At 36.1% G+C, this 17,906-nt stretch overlaps 1 protein-coding gene across 3 annotated transcripts; it reads right to left on the bottom strand.

Annotated features, from left to right (window-relative positions):
* Window positions 1-11,183: 11,183 nt before the first annotated feature.
* Window positions 11,184-17,901, bottom strand: LOC114364739 (uncharacterized). Of its 3 annotated transcripts, none has more exons than XM_028321037.1 (4): window positions 17,712-17,901; window positions 12,797-12,964; window positions 11,997-12,083; window positions 11,184-11,531 (listed from the first exon to the last, which is right to left on the bottom strand). In XM_028321037.1, exons 1-4 carry the CDS (start codon window positions 17,733-17,735, stop codon window positions 11,226-11,228), a joined length of 585 nt encoding a protein of 194 aa, XP_028176838.1. In that variant the 5' UTR covers window positions 17,736-17,901; the 3' UTR covers window positions 11,184-11,225. The 3 variants fall into 3 exon arrangements, with proteins under 3 accessions (XP_028176838.1, XP_028176821.1, XP_028176829.1); XM_028321020.1 differs by lacking the exon at window positions 17,712-17,901 and adding an exon at window positions 17,539-17,675; XM_028321028.1 differs by lacking the exon at window positions 17,712-17,901 and adding an exon at window positions 13,558-13,659.
* Between the last annotated feature and the right edge of the window lie 5 nt (window positions 17,902-17,906).

The following is a 17,906-nucleotide window of genomic DNA, read 5'->3' as shown; positions in this document are numbered from 1 at the left end:
AGCTGCATATAGGAAAACTTCATACACCAGCGGCATTATTCAAATAGCAAAAGTCACAGTCTGTTCAATATACAACAGCTTATTCGATTTTGCAAGTGGCTTCTCGGGTAGGGTGGCCAGGTCCAAAAATACAAAAACCGGACTCGGTGCCGGACAATTTGGCGGGATATTTTGTCCTAAAAGCCATTCATGCAATTAAAGTAAATTTTATGATCTTTTTGGTGCCTCTCAATACGTGATACCCTGAGCAATTGCTTATCTTCAAAAGTTAGCACATAAGGTTCTGCGCCGCTGCCACATATAAAGCCTAACAAAAGTTTAACAGGCTGGACGAGTGAATATTTGGCAGGACACGACCGTAAAAAGCCAAACATGTCCGGTTAAAGCCGGACACCTGGCAACCCTATTCCTTGGCGAACCTAGTTCTGTGTCGAATGAAACCAGGATAAATGGGATAAAAAGTAACCCAGATCTAAGCTACATTCTAGTTTAAATGGTGAGGAAACCATATTGACTTCGGATCAAGTTTCTGCGCATACAGTTCCGAGAAAAACGGTCAAGTGGGTATTGAGATGCGGATTAATGGGTTCAGTAGATTATTGAATTAATACATATTAACCCCTTATGAGAGTTTTTTTTCTTGGTTAGTGGTAGGGTTAAAGTAGTTAAAGCGTGTAGAGAGCTTTTTAAAATCCTACTAGTAGAATAAATTAATTTGAATTTTAAATGGTAATAAAGTTTATCTAGTTTTAATGGTTTTAACTTTAAGATGCATGGTTTTAAAACAAAATTAAAATGTTAATCTTTATTCGAAATAAAAATAATTATCCGATTATATGAAAATATTATGCCACAATATTTCAAAATACAAAAAAACATATTGGTCAACACCTCGAATTTTCGGCAAGAGATTTACATTGTGTTAACATCTCTATGAAGACGAGGATCCCTGGCAATTAGTATGTAGTCGGTTAAAAAAATGTTATGAAGAATAATTTGCGTTTCAGTCGATTTCCACGGAACTCTAAAATAATATAGGGGTAGACGAAGCTGTAAAAATTCTCTTGGATAATTTGGATTTACTTTATCGGCAAGTAATCGTGCTATCAATTCCGAATTGAATTCCAGCTGACAGAACCGAATTCCAGTTTGGTCAATGAGAATAATAAATTCTATTCGATTATTTAGTTCGAATCCCAGATGGGACAAAGTGGAGTCTTTGTGTAGCGGTTCCAAGTTTGCGGGAGTTGCGGGTTTGAACCCAACTGATTAAAAGAGGGTTCCGTGTTTTGGGGACCGAGGATAGTCCAATCAAACTGTGTTAGAATAGGATAGTCCAATCTAACTGTATGAGGGCCCTTTTCTACGGCCAATCCAACTGGATTCCTATGTATTTCCTGCGGCAATCCAACTGCATCACTGGATCTGGCAAAACTGGACTTGTGTGTTCACATGGCAGTATCCCGTTTTTTGCAGGTACGGTTTCTTGAGGTATGGGTGTTAAAAATATTATGCTTGAGGCTTTTAACCACCTCTGTGGTCTAGTGGTAAGACCCGCAGAGGTCCCGGGCTTGATGCCTAGTGGGGGCAGATTTTTCTGTTCGGTTTGGTTGGTGGTAGGGCTTGTTCTAAGTCCACCTGGCTAGACCACTATCTTACCTAAGTCTGTCGCCATAACAACAATGTTAATAGCATGTGTTCCGGCAGTTAGAGGTAAGATAGCCAGTTCCTCCGTGGTTGAGGATTCCTGGTGAAGCTCGCTTCCACCTTCGGTCTAATCATCACTTACCATCAGGTGAGATACAGGCCAAGAGCTTCCTCGTTGTGGATAAAAAAAAGCTCATAGTGGGAATTTTTAAACAATACTAGTAATCAAACTAGAACCTGTTACTGGACCAGTTTAGTGATAAAACCGAATTCAAAATTCCAACGGATTGGTTTTTTGCGGGACTCTACAAGCGGGATGTTTGTGTGAAAATTTAGTACTAAAACACGTGTACTATTAAACGGGATCCTGCAAAAAACCGGATGTCTCTATGGGAAAAAGCCTGTCTTTAGCAAATTTAGCTTGACACCTATTATATTATTATAGGCGAAGAAAATCGGCAAGACCTGGAGCGAGATCAAGCGCGAAGCTCAAGACCGAACGCGATGGAGGACTGTTGTGGACGCTCTCTGCCCCATCTAGGGGACTAGGACCTTTAAGTCAAGTAAGTCAAGTATTATATTATTAAAAACATACCACGTACCTACTTAATATAAAAAAGTTTGATTAATCGATGTAGGTATCTGATTTGTAATTAAAACTTATTAAAACACAAAATAAAACTTGTTCTGCTTTTTTGGTCCTTTACATTTAAACGTTGCCATTGACTCTACTTGTTGCTAGAACAACTTTTTACTTGAACCGTAATAAGAAGCCGATTTGAACTCACAATTTCGTACATGCGCGATCAGTTGGAAGATATAATGGAGTGAACATAATCCCTTATTATGTCATTACTCTGTTCAGTAAACATTATTGGCCCGTATCTTATTTATTTTGACTCACTTCATATACCTTCCTTGTTTTCAGTGTATTGGATGTTATATGTACGAGTATACAACTAAAATATTATTATGTAGACACCTACTTCAAAAATCTATTCGGAATAGGTACCAAATATTATAAATGTGACTATAAAATGAAATAAGTTGTTTTATAAAGTTGAGCTATTAAAGTCTTCTTTTATTAATTAATCGGTGCGAATCAGTTTTGCAGATGATTTTCCAAAATACTAATAATATACCTATTTAAAAAATATCTTAACGTTTGTGAAAGTAGAGCCATTGTGTAATTCAGTAAACATAAGCTATACTTTTTATATCATTCATGAATAAATATTTCCTAGCATCGATTCATTGAGCAATATCTATTTTCTAAAACAGCTACGAAGGATATATCTTCTACGAACTACGTAGACACTTTTATATCGTAAAAAGATCCGCGAAGGGATTTTCCTCGCTTTCACTTGATTTTCAATGAAAAAATATGTGAATCAGAACGTATATCAGCCCTTACCCAAGAATTCCGATGCTTTTCACGGCTGAATGGAGTTATTATTCCATAGCGACCCTCCAATTAGGTGCCGTGCACCGCTCTACCTTTAAAAACCTACTTGCCCTCTTAATCAGCTATCCGTAGCTGAAATTTCACGGACGTCAATCTTTCAGATTTGAAATATGAGATTTTGCGATGTTTCGTTTGAATGAGTGGGGTTTTAGCCGGCCGTTCGAGCCGTTGGGAATTGGCATAAAACATAGCACGTAACGCGGGTATAACCTAAGTCACGCAACTTCGCCGCCGTCTGCCATCTCGGCGGGACGTCTTCAATCCCGTTATATAACACACCTGCATTCCTCGACACTCACCGGGCACCGTGGTTACTGCATGGATTATGTCACGTCGATTATTGCACTACGATTATCAGTTATCAGTCGATGCGGGTCGAGTCGCGGGGTCGATGGGGGGTGGTGGGGCCCGGAGGCTGAAGACTCACCGTGCGGGCGGTTACATAAGTCGCGGGCGAGCGAGAGGACACGTGTAGCCCCGTTGGGGCTCTGTGCGCGACTGGCGGACCTCGGGCGCCGCCCCACGCCATTGAGCCACGCGGGGTGCCGCCAACCACCCAGACGCGATTAGGCCTTCACGTGTGCTCTGAACGGAGCTAATAAACCTGCTCACTCGAATTCGAGGATTACCCCATTACGGTCAGGCTGGACGCTCGCATGCAATGCAATGCACCTGAATTCACATTTTGAGGCTTAGTTGCGAATTCAACAACACAATTTGAAACAGACGATTTATTGTGAACAATGATTAGCTAACAAAACATTAGAACCGTTTTCATTGAATTCAACAGCCTTAAATTAAGATTTAGTTGCTAAATTAATAGTTATCTTCTAGTTTCAGGAATTTTCACACATGACATAGAATTTTCTTAAATTTCAGAGATTTTCCAACCGAAATAGGTCACGAGACCAATTCGTTACAAAACCCAACACAAATTAACCCGTTCGAAGGGCATTACTTAAATAACTTTTCCGTCAATCTATTCAGCATTACAGGCTACCATTAACTAGGTATTACTACTGTTGGAAAATTACATACCTACCTGTGTAATTCCAAACAGTCACCTCTCCCCTCTCCGTAAAAAAAATATCACTGAAAAAAGGGGCTTTCAAATTAGTTTGTAATAGCGATGGTGATAGTAATTTTGGATAGTAAAACATCTTCATAATTTATTTACATTTTGACCGTATATTCTTAAGTTTTATGTAGCATAAAAATATACCTACCTAGATGTAGAAAGATAATATAAATTAAGTATTTTTATTAATTTTATGTTTATATTATCAGATTCATTTTATCACACAATGACCTACTTACTTGATACTTACTTATAAAATCTTAAATTATAACTTATAAACTATGATGACTTATAACTTACATGTCGTACCAGAAAACGCTGCGTTAGACGTCTACCCACAAGGTGAACCGACGACCTCTCAAATGTAGCAGGAAGGCACTGGATGCAGGCCGCTACCAACCGTTCATTATGGAAATCATTGGGAAAGGCCTATGTTCATTTAACAGTGGACGTCCTATGGCTGAAATGATGATGATGACGATGAAATAAATTGTAAGGTACATAAGTACAACCGAAGTATTACTATTACGAATATGTGCTTTGTAGATCGTTCGGATCCGCAACGCGTGGATGCCCCGAAATAATTACAAGCCTCGTTAGCGGGGAGTGCTTGTTATTAGCTTGAATTTTATTGTACCTCTTATGTAACTTATTATTATTAAAGACAATAAATAGAAAGTTCTTTAAAATTCTTTATTGTACCTAATTTGTACCTACCTACCACACATACTATACTCGTAGTAGTAAGTAACGCCATGTACGTTTCCTTCATCAATAAAATATTTTTTTTTGTTAGATTGGATTCCAGACTTCCAATGTGTTGATGTTTTCTCATAATATGAATTGTACCATTGCATCCTAGACTGCATCCCACTTAACATCAGGTGCGATTGTGGTCAAATACCTGCCTTGTTGTGCATAAAAAAAAAGAATTAATGAATTGGTATAAAAGTTTTCAGTCGGTACCTACTTTGGATTAGATTCGAGTTATGTCCAGCACATTCTTACATAAAAGAAAATACCTATAATATGTACACGAAGTCTTTTAATTATTTGTTTCATTATCCGGGTATTTTAAAATGTATCGTGGTGGCATAGGTAAATAAGTTTACGATTGATGACACCTCTATCCACTCACATAGGCAGAAAATGAATCGAAGAGTGTGCATTATTTTCATTCTAAAATAAACTTCAGTACCTACTTCATAACTGCACGTGAAAACTCGTTGGAAAACATTTAGTGGTTACGAGAATAATTTAATGTGCTGCTAACGACCGAATGTGTCGGCTAAAATTGAGTTACAAAATGTGTATGAAGAACTTTTTCGTTTTGAAATTTTAATTACCGTTACATTTACCATTTAAACTTTTAGTCTTTTCTTAGAAAAAAGGCTGTTATTAACGTTCACCTTTCAAGAACATTTACGTTCTCGACTAATATACCCCGTTAACCACTCCAAGCAAGCTGAAAAGTATGTTAGAAGTTGATTCACCACATGGTACTCTTAATAGAATCAACGATCAGCGATTTAGCCGCTTTTTAGAAGCTGAATGCAGCGAACATACATTTCACACTGCACACTTAAAATCGCCAATCGCGGAGATTGAGTCGCTTTTCGGGAGCTCGACGCAGCGCAGCGACAGCAGTCGCTAAAAGACTCGAGTGATATGACGACCGAATTTAGTTAAGTCGCGAAATCCCGATGCTGCATCGATAGAGCCGCTAAACCGCGCGATTACGATACCACGTCTGAACGCATGATGTCGCAAAATCGCGATGCTGCATCGATACAGTCGCAAAATCGCCGATCACCAAGGCTAAAAGTAGCATGTCTGCCAAGGCCCTAATTAGGTACTCCCCAAATACGGTGGGCGGTTCCATTCTTGGTGCATCAATCAAACCGATTGTTCTTCAAGTTTGACACAGTTAATAGAATTATAACAGAATGGATAATTAGGGCTGTATTACAGCACACAATGCATCGTGCATCACCTAGTTTGCGATAGGTGTCAGCCATTGTGTACCAATTGTATCCAAAGACAGACTCTACGTCGCGAATGATGTCGACGCTATTGTTGCTTAAATTATATTGAGCATTCGGGTGATGTGATTCTTAATTAAACCCCTTTAAACTTTTATTTGCTCTAAATCACTAGCAATAACTTCTACATCATCATTATATATTTCTTAATTGCTATCAAATAGGTACTTAGTCAATTTTTCACTTGCTAGTTTTATTTATTTTCCCAAACAGAGGTGAGACATGTCATTTAATTTTACGCGTAGATGCACTTACTCGTACTCCTTCATGGATGGATATTTTTCTGTAAAATTCCAAATATTTTGTAACTGTATTTTCATTATTGTAGCAATAAAAAGCTTTATGAGTCTAGTTAATAAACTGTCTAAAACAACGCGATAAAAGCTAGAGTTATTATCGGACTACCGATTCCAAGGTCTCTAATTCTGTCCCCGTTGACTGCTGGACTATTGTGAACACAGTATTTATAAGCTTAATTTATTTGGGAGGAGCTAACATAAAAACTTCTTTAAAACATACTATGCGTGTACGTAAGCATAACTTCAATTTAAGAAAAATCGTGCGCAAATTATGATTCCAGAGCAATCACAGCTGGTCAAATATTAAGTACCTCATGGACAACATACACGTTAAAGAAGACCTCCAACAAATATTATTTAAACAAAATAATGGAAATATTTATCTGCAAGGTTATCCATTCAACTTACAATTCGGTGCCTGTAAATTTCCTTGAAATTTTATCTAGCGAAGGAAGCGAGAACTTGAAAATGTGTACTGTCAAGGCATAATAGCCTATGATAATAATATAATATAGTAAAAACAAATGAATAACTATAGATCTACAATATTCTACACTTCATACTTAAATTAATTTCAGTTTTAAGTATTTAACGCCATCTAGTGGTGAGTAGCAAGACTAAAATTTTCACCTGAAACTTTGTACGCTACAAGAAACCATGAAATATTTTTGCTAAGCCATCTAGTGACGGGTAGTTAAAATAGTAAACATGAAACAACACGATAATTTTAACCGACTTCAAAAAGAAGGAGGTTCTAATATCGGTTGGTATGTTTTTTTATTGAAGGCTTAAAGCCCGCGACTCTAACTCTGCATATTGGACTGAATCCGTTCTTAATATTTATTCGTAATGTATTCGTATGTAATCAAACGAGTGGCAAAAAGCCAAATAATATTATAATATTTATTTGTTAATAGTAAATAACAGAATAGAGGTAATATACATATGGTAGTCGTCTATGTCGGTATGGTAGTCGTTTCAGCATTTTTTATTATTTACTTTAATAAATAAATAGTTATGTGGAAGGAACAGTAAATGAAAATCAAGTATAAGTTTTCTCAGTACCTACTCATAAAAAAACAAATAGGTATTTCAATTCAGGAAAAATAAAAACAGTACATCTTGAATATTTTATTTATTAGACATACAATACACAGATAGTTATACTATCCATAAAAACATTTATGCTTAGAAAAGAAGGTATAGGTACTTAAAATTAAAAAAAAAATTAAAAAAAAATTAACATTTATAAAAAGTAACGTATCATTTCATATTTAAGGATACCTCAGGAAGGTAGTTTGTACCACAAACATTCTAGACTCTAAACAATTGTTTAGTTCAATAAATATTTTTTAATGTTTATCATACTTAATTGGCACTAATTTAAAAATTTTAATTAAATTATATTATGCATGCCTTTGATGGTTAAATGAAGGTATTTGGCAATTCTAAGATGTGTACAAAAATGTATTAATGTTAAGTACATTTAATTCCCCCATGGGAATATAAAGATTGTTTTATCAAAAAGTAACAATACAAAATGACAAAACAATCTCGTAGGAAAGAAGAACGGTCATCTGTGACCCAGGGCCGACAGAAACGAGACATACCTCAGTTTTTTTGTCATGTCTGAATTAGTTAAATTATATATTTTTTATATTCGAAATCTATGTATAACACCAAAATATTATCCTTTGTTTTTGTTTAGGCGTTATACAAAAACTAATACAAAATGCCTATTTATCACCAAAATTGGTAAATGTATGTACCTAAATGTCTATTACAGCTGCTATGGAATGTATCTAGGTGACCTGGAGATACAGCCGGATTATACAGGGTGGAAAGAATAATAAGTTACAAAATCCAAAAATTCAATGTTATCAGCTTCCATAATCTGTACCCTATTAAAGGTACCATTTGAAAGAGCTCGTGAAGCACTTTCAGAATCAGTAACTAGTTTTTCGATATCTTGTATAGTTTAGAAATAATCGAGTGAGATCACTTATCGTTCCATATGTATAACCACCCTGTATAATCCGGTTGTATATCCAGGTCGTCTAGATACATTCCATAGCAGCTGTAATAGACATTTAGGTACATACATTTACCAATTTTGGTGATAAATGAGCATTTTGTATTAGTTTTTGTATAACGCCTAAACAAAAACAAAGGGTAATATTTTGGTGTTATACATAGATTTCGAATATAAAAAATATATAATTTAACTAATTAAGACATGACAAAAAAACTGAGGTATGTCTCGTTTCTGTCGGGTCTGGGTTTTTTTTTGTATGGGGCGTGACCGTTCTTCTTTATTTGATTGTAAAGTAAGTATTATAAATTATACAAAGATTTAATAAAAATATAATTTTTTGGTAAGAAGATTTAAAAAAGTCAATTTTTCACCATTCAGTCTTTCACACGCTAAAATATCAAAATACAAATATTTTTAACACATAATTAGTTACCAATATGTTTTTTTTAGTCAGAGTAGAGCCTTTATCAATATACAAAATTAAATCTTAAATAGGCATAAATAAATGCCATGATATTAGTTTAAAACCAATTGAATATTATAGTTGCCCACTCGTTTATGTGACCATAACATAATAATTATCATTTACGGGATTGCTACCATGTACCTTAATTTTTTCGTAGAATCCCGTAAATAATATTTATTAGGTTAGTGACCATAACAATTCGACAAAAGCGTAACTAAGTTTTATAAAATGCTTGTTACATGCGCTAAAGTGGACCAATTTTGGATTTTATTAATTTCGTATTTTACAAAGACACTTATAGCGTACATTGTATTTTCCCTGTTTTTCCCTTAACAAGCGGAACCCCTAGAAATCTTATAGAACCATTATTGATATGGTTTATTTAATGTCACTATCTACGTATACAAATTATCAAGTACTTGTCTAGAAATGTTTGTGATAATTCTTTGTGAAATTATGAATTGACCAAGTACAGTTTAAATCATAAACTTGGTGAAATGTATAGGAAATTGACTTCGGAGGACTGATATTTAAGATAAAAACCATTATTATATTGTATACCTATATATTTTAAACATTTATTGTTAAGTATACGGGACTGCAAAACGAAAGTAACATAATAGAGGATTGGACGTCCTTCTTTGAATTCATTAAAATAAATAATATACATCTACAAAAAGTTTCATCGCGTATCCTAGATAAAATATAAAAATAAATAGTGTTATAAATTGCCCAACAATTACAAAAGATATCTAGATAGGACATAATTTTAGGCACACCACAAAACTATGATCTACTCAATATTACAATATTTATTTTCGACTTTTATCTAGAAACCAACAAAATGTTTTTCAACTTTGCTAGCTCCACGTATAAAATTGCTATCATGTATAAAAAGTCGCCTAGAGAAAATTAAACGATTAAGAATATTGAGTAGATTGTGTGTTTTTCCACTGACTTTAAATCTATACTTAATCATCTTATTTTCATACATCTTGCACGCATTACCTACATGGTGAATAACAATACACAAGGATGGTTTACTAATTTTCTCCTTTCTCGTTCCTTGACCAGCTGTTGTTAAAATTAAAAGAGATTCAATTAAAATTAACTTGTCAAAAGCAAACACAGTCCCTATGTAAAATGCATATAACGACCCTACTGATAGCGCTACTGGCAACATCATGGATCCTAACACTGAAAACTGAACAATAAACACTCAAAGACTTCTAAGTTAATAGACAAGCTGTTGAGAAATAAAAATCATGACACAGCGTAGGCCGGTATAATATTTATAATGTGTTTTCTTGAAACATAATATGGTGGGGTACCCAATGGGTTCTACATGTGATGATGTGGGAATATGCTCACGTTTTGCAATCTGTGACTGTTCGGCGGAGTAGGTTACAGGCCAAATCCTGATAAATAGGAGAAGGTCGAGCTTCTGTAGTGGGGAGAGACTAAATGACCGGACGATGAAAGAACATTTGCAGGATAAATGCATTAAGAAAAAACTAACATCGTTCTCATGAAATTATATGAGTTAGTTACGATCGTGAGGACTCACGGCAAATCTGCTAGTTTCGTTCGGTCATGTTGAACTGGATACTTATTACTTATTTCAATTCAGCACAGCCTGTCTAGTAGTGCATAGAAGTCTTGGTAAACATTTGATTCAACTAACTTTACCTGATTGACCGTTACTAGTCGTACAACAATATGGCCTATTTTACGTGAATCGATTATGGTTAAAATGTATGAGAAGCTTTTGACTATTTACTAAAAATAACTTTGTAAGCAGAATCAAAGTCGGGACATTCAAGTCAAGAAAGAAGAAGTACATGGAATATCGTATTAAGATTGCAAAGATTCTTTCCCTAGACGGATATTGCTAGAAGGATTTCGCCAGTAATTAGGAAACATGAACAATTAGTTAATCCGTAGTAAACTTCAACCATACCAACGCGTGCAGATCGCCATCGCTCACGGGCCAATGACAGGTCGCGCGACCTATGACAGTTCATGCGACCTGTCATTGGCCTTTGATCGAGCCGTGATCGCGCCGGCGATGGCGATCTGCACGCGTTGGTGTGGTTGAAGCAGAAGAAAGTGGCAAGAACGTACTTGTTTGAGAGTGTTTTCTATGAGAACCATGGAATAGATCCACGTAAATCAAGCCTTTCACCCAACAATTTACTTGCGGAAGCAGCACAGCAAGCTCAAGAAGAATCTGTATATCTTTGCCTTAGTTGTCGGCTTGGCTCTAGTCGGCGAGTCGGTCGGCACCCTCTGATAGCGCGGTTGGTGCATCGGGATGACCAGCTCCAGCACATCGTCTTCTTCATCTTCTTCAGAAGCAGTGAGTTCCACTTCCAGGATAGGAGGTGAAGCGCTGCGCCGAGGCTCGGCGAAAGTCGGCTGCCGGACCGTAGGAGGCATGCGGAGACCTATTGGCCAGTCCACGTCGAAAGGGTCGAGATGACCGTCCTCGATGCCTTTCTGCAATCAGCAAAGACCGGTAATATGAGTACCTACTGTAATTTGTTCAAGGGTTCTTTGAAATAAAACGTTTTGAGACGGACGTAAGTTGTAAGGCTTGATATTTCAATCGGCTAAACGTGACTTATGAAGAAAAGACTTTTTTTTCGAACTCATTGTACTCGAAATTAATAGGAAAAGACTTTCTGTACTATAAAAGACAAATTTATTCACTGACTGATCTATCAAAATTTCTTTCCAAAATCTACCCCCTAGCCACGGAGATGACGGGGAAGTACAAAGTTCAATGAGAGAAAAATGCCGCGAGCAAAAAGCCTACTTATTATAATAGGCATTCGCAAATAATCTTAAAAGAGAAAGACATCTCACCAAGTTCGCTCTGTAAGCTCTGTTAACAAATTAGTAACATGATTGTATTTCAGAGTAAGTCAATCATGAATACATAAAAAATGTGTCAATACATACAGCGAGACCGTGCCCAGTGTTGTTCCTCTGTTCTTTGTATCGCTGGCACCAGCCCTTGCCGTCACGGGGAAGCGCAGCAAGATCTAGCTGTAAAAGTAAAGACATAGAGTAAATAAAAAGCTAACTGCTTAATTAGGAAAACAAAAGAAGCCAGATGGAGTTAGCATTCTACTACCCGTTCGCGCTAAGTTTGCCGGTCCGTGGGATGCGCGTCCCCTCCCCTAACCGCGATTAAACTCAATTGGTTAGTGATTAATCGCAATTAATTTGTCTTATTTTACGCAAACACACAATTTTTATCAATAATAATAAATAAAAAATATGTTAAATATAGTTTTGTAAAGTTATAGACGCTTCCCTCCGAGTGATGTCATATCGCCAGCGGCAAACTTAAAGCGAACGGATAGTACGCCTGTATCGTTTGGACTGCTGATGTAAGTAACGCAAATTGTCGGGGTTGGACTCGGATTTTAATCGAATGTTTCCAGCATTTCATACAAAGGCAAGAAATGTTAGGTATTTTGTCAGCCCTCATTGCCCGGAAAAATAGTGTACAGTGAACACCAACCAGCGTCGAACGGGCCGACAGCCGAATAAAAAGTGTGAACAGAGGCGCCGACACCCGATTAAGATGTCTCAATATAATCACTTTATTTTTCTAGCCTCACTCGTCGCTCTATTTTGATGAACACCTAGCGAAGCTTAGCTTACACTATAATAGTTACAAAACAAACTAGATATGAGCAAAAACTCGCTGTGCAAGCTTCAGGAATTTCTGAGAATCAAGATCATAGTCGTACATTAGCGATGAACCTCTCTTCAAAGCGCTGTACCGAAGCTGCCTGCTGCTGTGACTCAGCGTTGTCGCTGTCGATGCCGCTGTCATCCGGTTCTGGGTACAGCGGAAGAAGCATTCCGTCGAAATTGCCTGCCAGAGCCATCTTGGACTTCTCAGCTGGAGATGTCCCCTGGAGAACAGAACAAATCGTTTCAGAATTAAGTAATATTAACACATTTTCAATATCTAGGATAGGAAACAAGTCGTGATAAGAAAAATATCACGTTAAAAGCGTAATTTATATTTAGAGAAGTGTAAGTCATCTTGAAATCTGGTTAGAAAACATGATTGTACCGTAAGATTAACAATACAAACGTAGAGAACAAAGACAATAACAATCGATTTATTAGGTCCCTAATGGCTAATTTGGTGTTCAAATTATGTGTCACCAAACATCAGTTATCAAAACATCCAATGAAAAGCAGTAATAGTGTACTGAAAAGTGCATTCTTAGAAAACAAAATGCAATTTTCCGTATCTACGCGTAATTTTTCCGTCGACTCACCTGGGAGGAATCGGAAGCTGACTACCCAGCCAATCGGTTACACTATTTTATCGATCCTTGCTATGACGCAACGCACAATGTAATGATTCATCTCGTATTAACAGCCGATAAAGCTGCAATCGTCCTGCCCGGGGAATATGACCTTGCAATGCCTACATCGATTCTTACAAAAAACGGATCAAACGCCGAAAATCTACCTCAAATGACCAAGAACTTACCTTAAATCAGCAGGAATTCCACTCTGAATATCTTAAAACAAGATTTCTTGGCACAAAATCTAGTAAAAACACCGAATGCAACCAGCAGGTAACAAAACACAGTGACGAATTCACTCCTTGCAAGTCTGGAGGAGGGCGGCCCGCCCCCGTTGCCATGGAAACGCCGCCCTGCGCGCGCACTGCTACGGGTCGCTAGAACCTGTCAAATTTATTTACGAAACTGTCAAACTTTTCTTGGGACGAGTTTTGATTTTTAGGGATATATTATTTTTTACGAAAGGTAATGTGGTTGAAGTAATTTACATGCAGTAATGGCTCCAAAAAAGGTGAGTTGCGTACATTTAAATAAAAACTACATTAGGCGAAGTACACACTCATAAATAGTCAGAAATTAATTGATAGAGATCCTCATACAAGACATGAAACTATTTTACACAAAAATATTACATACAACACCCCACAATACGTTCATAACTTTGTATTTATATGATATAATACCAAAACATACTTAATATATAAAAATACCTACACATAATTTTATTGTCTTATAACATTTTTCATCATATTGATCAAACAACCAACTTGCTAGGCACTCTTCAGTAATATGTAACTAATATTGATTGTTACGTAATGTAATCTCAAATGTAACAGGTCATTTTGTCATACTTGGAGCTTTGATCCCAGGATCCCGAGTTTTTATATCCCAGGTGTATTCAAGTCTCAAAACTTTCAGAATAAATTGAAAAAATATTAGTTATAAGCACAACTTTCCCTCATAAATGTAGCAAGAAGGCGCTAGATGCAGGCCGCCACCAACCGGCCACTGTCGAAATCATTGGGGGAGGCATGGTCAGCGATGGACTTCCTATGGCTGAAATGATGATGATGATGATGAAGTACTACTTCAACTTTTTTGTTGCTGACGTGTCCAATTTTGGGTCTGTTTTTGAAGTTAGTCAAATACGTGCAGTTACAATGAAAGTAACATCAACTTCCTGAAAAAACTCATGTTATCCTGAAACGTTACTTATTCCATTTGGTTACAATACTCGAGTTAGCTTATTAAGGATACATACACAAAAGCTAGGTACACTGAGCACGAAAATTCCATTGTACCTATCTATATCTCTGTTACCATCATTTTAATTTCATAGTCAAAGATAAGGTATGTTAATAAGGTTTGACTAATATACATAAAGTTACTGGTACCCTTGACAAATGTTGCCAATCCATATAGTTACATCAAGATGGTTTGCTTTGTTTAAACCCGAAACTACCTTTGTACCTATCTTACAGTTACATAATACTTCACTAAATACACTGATAGTTTAAGACTTTTATGATCTATTTATCACTATCCACCTATGTATTTAAGATTTATTTTACATAAGGTGAACATTATAGCGTACATAACGTAAGTATTTTCATAAACACTCTACATTTCTGATACTAACCATTTCATTTTTGTGAAATACTTCTCTCAACCTTTTATATGACTTCAAAGGTGCATTGTATACTCGTATGTATTCTAGCAGGTACATAGAATACCTTCACTTTACCCACAATGTACATACTAGACAAAACACAAGTAGCACAATATTATACCGATCGCACTACTTTTACAAACAAGCATTATGTATTTTGATCTATTTATTCAAAAATACTTCATAAAATATATATTTGGTTCTTCTATTCTTATCGAAAAGTAAATTATTGAAACTTTTGTCGAAATTTTCAACCTTTGTTCATACAGTACATGACTCTACTTGTCCCGTACATTAGGTTTAACATCATGAAAACAATAAAGTATGAAATCACAATGAAATGTTTATAAAAAGGTAAACAATTTAAGAATTGACACAAACAAAACCAGAGACTAAACATTTGCTACCTGATCTAGATGCCCAACCTGCCAGGGTTGAGCAAGCCGGTAAAACTGCCAGAGCTCTGGCGAAAAAAGTCGGAGAAAAGCCTAGGATCGCTTCTAAAGAGGCTCAGAGTGAGTACAGTCCCTAGGACTGGGCATGTTTGCTCTATGTAAATATCACTTGTGTTGTCTGTCCTTGTCTGACATTCGCTGTGTGTCCGTCCTGCGTCCAATGTTCGGCTATTGGCACAAACATTTGCGTCTAGTTTTCTATATCACAAACATTGATTCCAGCATTTTCGTCAGATTTTGACGAATCATAGTAGTGTAAGTAAAAGACAGAATGATTTACGCTTGTTACGTCGCATATTTACCGTTTATTACAATCTCGTCGTTTTTGTACATAAATGTGTGTGTATCACAGACTTCTCATTATTAAATACTTATAAAATGTGTACGTCAATGCACGCTGTGACCTTATGTAAAACTTATCGCTACGACATCTTGCCTTATCTATTTTCGATTTTAAGACGTTGATTCCATAAACACGCCAATCCAGCCTAAAACATTATATTATTTTCGTATGGAAAACGCGCTTCATAAATTGCCATATTATTCAAATAATTCGTGTTAAAACCTTTTATACGAAACATTTTCATTTCACATTTGACTTCGTGCCTACATTTCTAGTAAAAACAATACCTACTTAGATTTATTTATGTGATATGGCCTTTTCAGCAATATTTTCAAGGCTTTTTTCTTATAGCATAGACAGTGGAGTCGAATGTAGGCCCTTATTATGATACGAACTCAAAACTAGATACAAGTCTGCAATAAGTTTCTTTTCCATACCAATTACTCGTACTTACAGACTCTAATCAATTCTTGAGTGTGGTGTGTGAATCTACATTAATTTTATGTCGTTTCATGAAACAAACGATAGTGTGCGTAGTCAATTGTAATGTGTGTGTACGTTTAACACTTTAATTACATAATTTAAGAACGAACCTTTATGATACGGCAGGTGAACCACCTCACAACGGACCATTCTTCCAAACAAACTCAATACAACTACTTGAATACAAGCAACAACAGGAAAACCGACGTCACGATTACGACGTCATAACTAAATACACAGCATAAAACGGAAATGAAATTCTCATTTCCGATAACTGTTATCAATAACGCAATGGCAATCAAGGCTTTTATAACGAAGCTGTATGCATCGAACGAACAAAGTCCCGCTACAAGGCATGTTTATTGACAGAAGAAACGAAAGTGATACGACATGACAAACAAACAAATTATACTAACCTCTACATTTTCTTGTTCAATTTAAAGTTTTGTTTCAACGACCACGCCATAATAATCTAAAACATTTTCACAAGAAAACAGATGAAAATGGAGACAATCTTCCAATACGTTTTTCATCATCTCATGTGGATCATAACAAGACAAATAGCCAAATACAAAGTACAGAATACAGTACAGATAAGTGAATATTAAATTTTATTGTTTGTACTGATCTTAATTTTCGTTATGAACTGTATAAAATGCTTGTTAGATTGTAAAGAAGAAGAAAAGGAAGCCTTGGTGGCTGATTCCAACCTTCGTGCGACCGCTGCCTCTACGTAGAAAATACTACCCGGTATTGTGGGATAGGGCTTGGAATCCGATTAATAACTTATCTTAATATACACAAAGATCAGTTTTATGATTTGAAGATGAAATGTCATACATGATATAATTGTAACCACAGTCCCCTAGCCTAGTGGCACCTCTTGAAAAGCAGTGTCAGAGTGACCCATGACTACTCTGACACAACTAAAGTTTAGGGGGGATTGATAGGCAAATCGGTTTCTAAGCCCTTTTAAAACCAATCTTTGGCATCAAATCATAAAAGTCATATTAGTTAAACTTTTTCGCAAGATTAAGCAGTATACATTTTAGTCGCAAATGATTTATTCTTAATCTAGCACGTGCAAAAATGAAAAATTGTCTATAAAACTTAAAATAATACTTGTATTATGTAATCAAACTAATCTAGTCAATATAATAAAATAGCGCATTTATTTTGCACTAACTAACATTCAAGAATTATGTTACTTACTCACCGCAATTTTTATCGTCGAACCATAACTTCTAACTCCAAATGCAAATCACCAAAACTGTTTTTCATATCGTCAGTAAATTGCGTCACAACTTTTATGAAGGAAATCTCGAATCCTCGAACAATCTAGAATCGTTGGGTTGCCAAAAATAACGAAAAGCATACAAATTAGCTTACCGCACTTAACTCTTGCGACTCCATATTTAGAACGTCGCATGTTAGGTCACAGTATCGCGAGCTCTGACGAACATCGAAGATTATATGCCACTGACTGTATCAAAGTACTGTGGGTATATTATATGCATATTTAATATTTAGACAATAAATATATTATTGTTTTAACGCGCTTCGGAAACGACAAGCGCCAACGAA

The sequence above is a fragment of the Ostrinia furnacalis genome, unplaced genomic scaffold (genome assembly GCF_004193835.3).
Source record: "Ostrinia furnacalis isolate ACB-3 unplaced genomic scaffold, ASM419383v2 OfSCF0436, whole genome shotgun sequence".
NCBI lineage: Eukaryota > Metazoa > Arthropoda > Insecta > Lepidoptera > Crambidae > Ostrinia > Ostrinia furnacalis.
Note: the sequence above shows the minus strand (reverse complement) of the source record. Positions and strands in the feature narration are given on the sequence as shown.

Excerpts from the sequence above, each read along its gene's own strand:
- LOC114364739 (XM_028321037.1), bottom strand. The coding sequence starts at position 17,735 with ATGGAGTCGCAAGAGTTAAGTGCG. Across the intron at positions 12,965-17,711 it reads AGTCGCAAGAGTTAAGTGCG|GGGACATCTCCAGCTGAGAA; the intron begins GTAAGCTAATTT and ends TCTGTTCTCCAG. Across the intron at positions 12,084-12,796 it reads AAGAGAGGTTCATCGCTAAT|CTAGATCTTGCTGCGCTTCC; the intron begins GTACGACTATGA and ends TTACTTTTACAG.